Source organism: Pollachius pollachius (assembly GCF_949987615.1).
Source record: "Pollachius pollachius genome assembly, chromosome: 2".
Classification (NCBI taxonomy): Eukaryota; Metazoa; Chordata; class Actinopteri; order Gadiformes; family Gadidae; genus Pollachius; species Pollachius pollachius.
Genome location: NC_136935.1, coordinates 33322347 through 33331759, shown reverse-complemented (window position 1 = coordinate 33331759; position 9413 = coordinate 33322347). Strand labels below are relative to the sequence as shown.

At 40.6% G+C, this 9413-nt stretch overlaps 1 protein-coding gene across 1 annotated transcript; it reads right to left on the bottom strand.

The window, feature by feature from the left end:
* Positions 1-112: 112 nt before the first annotated feature.
* bdh2 (3-hydroxybutyrate dehydrogenase, type 2) lies at positions 113-7277 on the bottom strand. The gene is made up of 10 exons (XM_079729580.1): positions 7212-7277; positions 6659-6738; positions 4476-4554; positions 3858-3954; positions 3251-3359; positions 2784-2844; positions 2303-2416; positions 1611-1669; positions 1064-1156; positions 113-398 (listed from the first exon to the last, which is right to left on the bottom strand). Exons 2-10 carry the CDS (start codon positions 6728-6730, stop codon positions 345-347), a joined length of 738 nt encoding a protein of 245 aa, XP_079585706.1. The 5' UTR covers positions 6731-6738; positions 7212-7277; the 3' UTR covers positions 113-344.
* Positions 7278-9413: the final 2136 nt, after the last annotated feature.

Sequence of the window (9413 nt, the reverse complement as noted above, 5' to 3'; positions counted from 1 at the left end):
TGCGTGTGTGTGCGTGTGCGTGCATGTTTGTAATTCTCTGGTACTACTCATCTTCCATTAGTATGAACTAAAGTGTAGGAATCCCGAATACGTTGTTACCACTCGGTTTATTCAAAATTAATTTATTAAATGTTTTTTGACATATTGACAACTCATTTGTGGCACGACTGTGTTAAATTGACAATTCAGCTTTAAACAAGTAAATGTAGGTACACAGCTTGAAATCATATCTCTGGGGAATTTGTTGTATTATAATTGTATCATTCATGGGTTGGATGAATAATTGTAAAACAGCTTCAAATAGTGATTTGAAGTAATTATTAGAAAGGAACGGTTCAGAAACTTCAAAGACGCCATCCTCCATCAATGATGTGCTCTGTCCCAGTCACGTAGGCCGACTGTTGAGAAACCAAGACACTCATCAGGCTGGGAGCCATCACATTCCACCACTGACAGGTCAACGGCCGCCGCCTATTCAAATCATGGCTTCATTGTCTGGATCAAGGGCCGCTAGAGCCATCCGTAACGTCAGTCTTATGTTCTTAAAAGGCATACAAAAGCCAAGTCCCCTTGGCAGGGACTTGTAAAAACAGCAAGCAAAAAGGTTCTCATATGTATTAACTTCCTCTGCAACACATTGATTTAGCGTTTAGTAAAAGAAATATGTTTTATGAAAGAAATGGCATGTGATGAAAATTTTCAGTTATTCAAAACAATATAAAATAAACTAGTTTGAATATGCAACTGTTAATTATAACAGTTCTCTACAAAATTGTGCACAGCCCTGTTATGGCAACGATATCAGTGACTGATTTCGCAGGTGCACAACTTTTAATATGCTTTTACTTCGGATATCACAATGTGTGAGAAAGTGGGCCTCAGTTCAGAGAACCAGAAAATCCAATCTTCACAAAAACAGGTCCACAGATTATAAGACATCAAGACATAACATCAGCGAAACCACTGTGTGCCAACACCTGTTCAACCGTGGCAGCCTAATTGAGTTCTACCAGCATCAACAAAACCAAAGCACTCGGCACTACACCACACGAGCAGAGCTTACCTCGTCTGAAGCCAGGTAAACACAGAGGTAAGCCACTTCCTCCGCGGTGCACATCCTCCCTGTCTTCTGCCTTGCCATGAAGTCTTTATAAGCCTGCGGGGGGTACAGATGAGGAGCTCACTTTACACAGCACTTTACATGGAGTTCAAATCATGCAATCTTCAGATCCTGCCATCTGGTGGTTACCGCTGAATCACAGGGCCTAAGCGGTCAGCTATATGACTTCAAAGAAGTAGTTTGTGGATAAACTGGTTTATTACTCAATGTTTCAAAGGTTTGATCACTGATCATTCTATTACTGGAGGTCTCCATCGAGACGGGATATCAGAATTCCGATTGCGGAACAAAACACAATAAATCACAGCCGCCTTGCTTTTGTGACCAATCAAACACAATGTTTCCAATGCCGTCCTGGCAAGTAACAATTAATTTGAGGTGCAAAAAGGGCCCATTAAAATGTAATTTTCTCTGCAATCACATCATGTTGTCCTCATTGCCAAACGTATTTTCCATTTACAGTATGCTGCCGGCTCTATTGTAGTCGTACCTGCTCTGGGTCTGGTTGGGCCTGGATGCGGCCTCGTAGTGATGGAGTATCAACGGTGCCTGGAGACAGACACACACACACACAAGAACAATTTCTTTCATCCATTTGTCCCCATTTTAAAAACAAACTTGTGTTACAACATATCCCTGCATCCCGTGTGTTGGCCTACAGAGACACCTAGGTGTTGTGTGTCAGGTAGGCCTGAACGATTTGGGGGAACAATCGAATTGCAATTATTTTGACCAATTGCGATTTAGGATGCAATTTTCTTTGTAAAGTTCCTTATGTTCTGTATATTTCACGGAACAACATTGGAAGCTGTCACATATAAATTGCTCTTCCCTTTTGGCCGGGCCAATGTGTTGAGTTGAATTGATGCAGGAATTCATATTATAACATCTTAATTGAACTATTGAATTAGTAAATGAAAAAAAAAAGGATATTACTACATTCAGTAACAATAAGAAATCGCAGCCTTTGCGATGTGCATATCACGTTCTATTACATTGCGATGTCGATATGAATTCAATTTAAAACAGCCCTAGTGTCAACTGCCGCAGTATGGCATGCGGTATGGCACACAGTATGGCAAGTGTTTGATGCGGACAACTAAAGTAAACTGCCACTATCTGTGAAGGTTTTCATCATGTGAGGGGGGAGGGGGGGATATATAACAAACATTTTACACCTACCAGGGCAGACACAGTTACAGCGAATGCCTTGGTCCAAGTAGTCTGCGGCCACTGATTTGGTGAGTCCGATGACAGCTGCCTTGGAAGTGCTGTAGACACAGCGATTGACCACGCCTAAAGAAGACAGCAGCCATGGCAGACATAAGAGGATTACAATAACATTGTTCAGCTGCCCAATGGCTTAGCAAACATTTCTTACTCATGTTGCTGTCATGTTAAATAAATACTTCTATTTTTTTGGTATTGTGTTCATTATCCTCATAAATTACTTTGATTTAGTATATCTTTATAATTTTCTATAATGTAGAAAATATATATATGTATAGGTTTATGCTACGAAGAGTATTTCCTTTTATGTGATGTTATATATATATCGTTTGTAACAGTATCAATATCAATATAATTTGATTGGTCTAGTGTTATTTGCCTTTTCAAACTAGATTGTACCTGGATTGTAATTGATATCAATACTGTTGTTTACCTTTTATGCTTGACGCAACTGATGACATGTTGATTATGTTTCCTGACTTCTTGGCCAACATCTATAATATGAACACAGTAGGAGATAAATTACCAGCAATGTGATCAATAATAACCATGTAATCATGTTTGAGATCTCCACGTTCATTCCTGTTAAAGCCTTCTCAACTGCTTTTTGTATCAACAGTTTTATAGAAGGTTTTACAAAAAGGGACAAAATGTTATGATTCAAGTCTCTAGGATAGCCGCATTAGCTTGCAATTAGAGTATAGCTAAAAACAGATTAGCAGGTAGTAACGGGACTGTTCCCTCTAAAGGCTCAGTGTAGTACAGCTAATCCCCAGAAAAAAAACCAACCGAACAACATAAAAACACTAAACATATGGCACTCTATTAACAACCGACACAGGTTCTATCAACCGCGGCCGATCTAAGAGGCTTGCATATGGTTTGGAGGTCAAGGGTCACCTTGTGCAGAAAAGCCCTGGTCATCAGGTACATGCTGCGGACGTTGACGTTCATAGTGAAGTCCCAGTCAGCCTCCTCACAGTCCAGGATGGAGCCGTGGTGCACAAAGCTAGGAGACAACAACAATGAGCGGTTGGACAGATGATCGCTTTAAAACTGTCATAATTATCAATATCCATAACACGTCCTTTGAACTTCAGACTTTAGGAGGTATGGAAGGAAGATGAGGGGCAGGGTGCTGTTGTGCTTAGGTGCATTTCCCTCCCAGCTGCAAAGTTCTGGGTTTAAATCCTCCATCATCTACAGCCCAACCTGAAAGCATCCTAGAGCATGATGCTGACTACCTTCTTGACTTATTATCTGGTTTCACTGTGAGTCGCTTTGGATAAAAGCTGAATGCTGGATGCAACAGGAACGCTCCCACGACCACATTACTGAAATGGTGTTCAAGGTCAAGGAGGGGGTTGTGGAAGACCTTAAGTTGTGCGGTTTAAGGGTTTAAAAAAGGGGGAGAAGGGGATGGAACGCACTTTGAGAGGGAGAGATAAAGAGACAGATACAGAGCAAGAGACAGAGCCAGAGAGAGAGAGAGAGAGAGAGAACTTACCCGGCTACGTTGAACAACACATCTACGTGGTCGTGTTCCTTGGCCAGTTCTTCCACCTGGTCCTTCTTAGTCACGTCCACCACCTTGGTTCTGATACCTTCAGTTAGAAAACGGATAGCAGTATTTACAATTTCAAGTATTTTCAATTTCTCTACATTTTATCTGCGAGAGGATTTTAACCAAATTAAGACTATGAGACTATTAAACTATGAACTATGAAATAGCCAATATTTCAAAACTATAACTAGAAACTATTATGTTTGAGTCTCTGCAAAAACGTGGCTACATCAATGAAATGTTTTAAAAACTTTGAATAACCTTTCACTGGCTTAGTGTATCAGGTTACCGATGCATTTGAATGATCAGGGGCCATTTATGACCACTACTACAGTCAGATGAAATGGTATTGTGCATTATGACAATCTCTAATTGAATAGGAAAATAACTTAAATAATTCTGGAAAAATTAGGAAGAATATATTGAAATGAACGATATTATGTTACAGCCTTTGAGGAACAACAAACATGTATTTTGAGAAGACAAGAAACCATGTGTGCAGAGTTTCTCTCTGTCCAGCAGATGTCAGCGATGCACCAGAATAGACCTGACAAGCAGTACCTGCAATGCCGTCCAACTCCCTCAGCTTCTCTCCATTGATATCAGTTGCAGTGACTTTAGCTCCCTCTTTAGCAAACGCCTGCAAATGATAACATCATTTAATGTTCACCAACATAATGTAAAGAACATCCAGGTAATAATCTTCAGCGTGATCAGATTATATTGTTATCATGGGCAGGCTTCAAAACACAGTGATGGTGCCATCATGCTGTATTTTTCTTGGACAATAAAACACTGTAGTTACGTCAAAACGGGAACTAATATTACCACCAACCGTTTACGACTGACTGCACCCACACCGCCCGCCGGTTAAAAATCATCAAATTCACAGCATCGAGTGTTTGATAGACATTCTGTCCTTCTTGTCTTCGAGAAAAAAAAGACTTAACCGACAGGTTAAAAAAAGATGCTGTGGCTAGGCCAACCGAGGAGTATAGTAGCGACGCCCCATTAAACATGTGCTAGACCATTACAGCCTCAAGTGTCTTTCAGAGTGTAAATGGGAAGCTCTTCAGACCATGGGAGCCCGGTCTGTGATGGATTTCAAGCCTGACTAGCGGGGATCCAGCCTCCTCCACACAAAATAGAATAAAAACACACATTTTAAAGAGGCATCCACAATCAAAAATGCATACATGTGTGTTACGCACAAGGCATCACTCCCGCGGAAATGGTCATCAAATGACTCGGTCTCCCGGAGAGGCGGTATAGAGGTTCTGTTTGTACAAGGATATCAACCAGTGGGGAAGCCTTAAGAGTCACAGCTCTCTGCTGCTAGTTGTTGTGCTGTCGCACTGTATATTATGTTTTGCACAGTCTGTTCGTAAAGTCTTGCTGAACACAGGGAACATTCAGGTGGTATGGTATTAAAAAAATCAAAGGCTTTACCCTCGAGAAGCCTAACCCTGTCTCTGAGGCTGACATCAACATTAACAGTTGCCCAGACGTAGCTCCCCACAGCCTCACACACACACAGTGGCGCTAGTGTTAGGGCTGAACGATTCATCAAATTCCAACCGACATCGCAATGTAATAGAGCGCGATTTTCAAATCGTAAAGGCTGGGATTGAAAATAAGTAAAGTGTTTGTTCTGATATGACACAATCTAACCAATCAGGTGGTCGGAATCTGAAACACAGGGCCACATGGGGTTCAAGTTTACGTGACATGCGAGCGATAGCAGTAGATGAGGAAAACAACTTCTCACGCTACGCTTTGATTTGTTGCTGCTGCCATAAAAAAGAAAACAGACAAAAACCCGACCACAGGTGTTTCGAGTAGATCGAATGCCACCCGGCAGCGATCACTGACTGAAATGATCCAGAATAAAACTCTATATGGACGAGATTCAAAACCACAAATTTACTAAGGCGATAGCGGAGTTAATAGTTAAAGACAGTGACTATGGCCGGTTTTACAGCTTTGGTAAAGATACTGGATAAATGGACTGGACTGGAGACATTTCTTATTGTGCCGGACTTGTCTTGGACTGGTTGGTATTTGGCCACGGACTGACAAAAAACCTGACCGCCAATGTGTCAAGTAATAATACAAAACATAAGGAACTTTAAAAAGAAAAATCGCATACTAAATCACAATCGCAATATTATAGGCAAATGTTATACTATAATAGTCTAAATATAATCGCAATTCAATTATTTCCCCATATCATACAGCCCTAGTTAGTGTACCCTCTCGCCCTTTGGCGTGGCGTCAAAGTGCCACCGAAAACGCACTTCGACTCAAGTTCGGAGCCGATGAGAATGTTCACTAGCTGGTTGGAGACTGGAAAACACAGATGATTTTTTTTTGATTTTTTCTTGATGGTCTTATTTTAAGCAACATTGATGTAATGGTTTATATATGCTGAAGAACACATAAGACATCAAACCAGTTTAAAATAATTCAATAATGTGATTCAAAACCACTTTAAACTTAACTTTCACCCCTATAAGTTCACTTTTAAAAACATTGCAGAACTCAGACTGGGTTGCAACTCTTCAAGTGACGGGACTCAGTATACAAAGGTGTGATGTGATGCAGACCCTGCTGTCAGTGGAGATGAATTTGCCATTGTACGCATCTCTTCAGCACAGAAGACAAACAATCTAACAAATTGTATATATTAAAATGGCTAATGGGAAATTAACCTCAACTGCATGAGCAATTTATAAAGTCATTACTATTGCTGCCGCTCGTCCAATCCCCTGCGCCGCTGCAGACAACACGATCACTTTCCCATCAAGGCGACCCATGGCTCGTCCTAGATGATTAAACAACAACAGTAACAGCAACATAACAGCAACACGAGATGCATTAGTAGCAAGGTGAAGGTGTGATCGTGAAAAACATAAGTGGGAACCATACAAATAAATCATATATTAATATCAATGATTTACATGCCAGTTATGAGTTGGATGTACGTATATGCATGCTCATTTTTTCTTATTTTTTAAGGATTTGCCTTCTCGGTTCTAACTTTTCCACATGTATCCCAATTTATAGTTGTTCCCTTTGGGACTTTCTACATCAATCATGTCGGATAGCATACATTATTTTTAGAGGTTTTGTTTTTATGATTGCCAACGTAAGCCTGCAGCAACATTCTCCTTTGCATTGTCTTCAATTTACTTAACGTAGCCAACACTGGTGCATCCACAAACAACATCGGCGAATGAACATTTTATAACGGTACTTCATTACAGGTTTTGTAAGAGTTTACATTAACTTGCCTACCTTTTGCTCTGTCAGTCCAACCGTGAGTCAAAGTTCACACAGTGGCAGTCGCTTCGCTAGCAAATTTTCCGGCTCTGTCATTGGCTACAGACCAGGAAGTGTGTGCGCACTGCGCACGCAGCACTGGTGTTCTTGGCCAATAGTTGTTCATGTGAGTAAAAAATAAGTGAGGGTTAAGTATTTAACCATGCTGCGCCTGCATTCCAGGAGTTAATGAAGAACTATGCTTCTGCAACACTTAAATCACTATGTTGCAATAGTCAAAATATTAGGCCTCATCAAATAACGCGTATTATAGGTTAAGGGACATACAATGTTTTAATTGACAGAAAATATAAACTACTTCACATATAACGCTGAGCAGAAGACCAATGGTAGAGGTTTATGTAAACTCCAACCAGAGTTTGAACACAGGTTCTGAAAACAATTTTGTCTTCAGTTTTTAGTTAATTAACTTGTAATGTCTGCAGGCCTTTATTCGTTGACCTGCTGGTCAACCAGAGACAGAAAGCCACTGGATGTTTTTCTGTTCTCTGAATAGAGCTCAAGAGTGTTGTTTTGAACTACGGCACGCTGTGAGGGAATTTATACAAACAGCCACACAAGCGTGCTTCGCTCAAGGCTGGACCGCCAACATGATGTCAAAACAATGGTGTCCCACATGGAGACCCAGCTACACCCTCCAAGTTAACCAAACACAAACTGTGTACTCACACAGCATGGGCAAAAGTTTAGAACAACTTTTGCATTGAGCAGGAATTGTGAAGATAATCGTCAGTACTGATAATATGAATGCTTAATATATGACTGTAAACAACACATTAATGTGGAATATTTTATAGGTGGTCTTTGCGAGCAGTGTTTACATTTATATATATATATATATATATATATATATATATATATATATATATATATATATATATATATGTGTGTGTGTGTGAGTGTGTGTGGATGGCTGGTTTAAGCAGCCTCACCTGTCCGAGTCAGACTGTTTGGACTCAGGCTAGGTGAGGCTGCACCCCTATTGCACATTGGGTAATCTGTGTACACAGGTTAAACCAGACGTCCCACACACACTCGAGAGTAAATAATCTCCTACATGGCAACATGGTGCAGTAGGCCATGTATTTATATGCAAACCTCTTCAATAAATTGCCTTTTAACATCCCAACCCTGGGTGGTGATGTTCGCCAGCCCCGTAAGAGGCTGGCAGCCGCCTAGATGGCTTGAAGCAAGGTCTACCCTGCACCGATATAATAATATGGAATTAGCACCTGTCCAATTTTCCATTTTGCTCATTGTTATTTAAATAATATAATTGTGTGTGTGCATGTGAGAGAGAGAGAGTGACAGTGAGAGAGCGAGCGCATGCAAAATTGTTGATATTGAGTGATATTCTATTAAAAGCAAAGTGCATTTGATAAAGAAGCAATTTAAAGGCCTAGTGTGGCAAAATTACGCAGTCTAAAATTTCTGCTTCCACAGTTGATGAGGGCTTGTTGTTAAATCAATGATGGTTTTGTGGAGGACGTTCTACCTTACGCAACCCATCTATTTAGATAGATAGAGAATAGGAGGAGAATTCTTTTTGTTGCAACAGCCCTCCTCCTTCTCCAAAGGAATGAGGAATAAACAAGCTAATAGCATGGAATGTCTCCTTCTCTTTTTGGTAGACATTACACAATGGGCTGAAAGAGGTGAATAGAAAATTTGGATCAATAAATATCATTCTCCCTACCCAGGGCTGGCCTTTAGATCAGATCAAGGGCAGAGGTGGACAAGTGAGAATAAAGCTGTTTATATTTGTCTTCCTTCCTACTGAATTGCATTTGTCGCGTAAAAAATATTTCTCCACTCGGCATGACAACTGAAGATTAACACGTTAATACATCCAGCCTTCCTGATGCATCTGTGTTATTCCCCTCAACATCTCCTCATCTGTCTACCATACTGCCCTTTAATAACAAGGGGATCTTCCCCGATAGTATGCTCTCTGTCTCCAACAGGGCCCATATCCTCTGTCTGGTTCCTTTTAACACATTGTATCTGTGCCTTGGAGTTTTTGCTCCATTTGATCTGCTGAGAACTATAAGAAGGGATCGAAAACCAGCAGGAGCTCTGAGATACCAATCAGTGACATCCATTTATGTTGCAAGATGTGACAAGAAGGCTTGAGTTCTACATCTGTTGACATAAAAT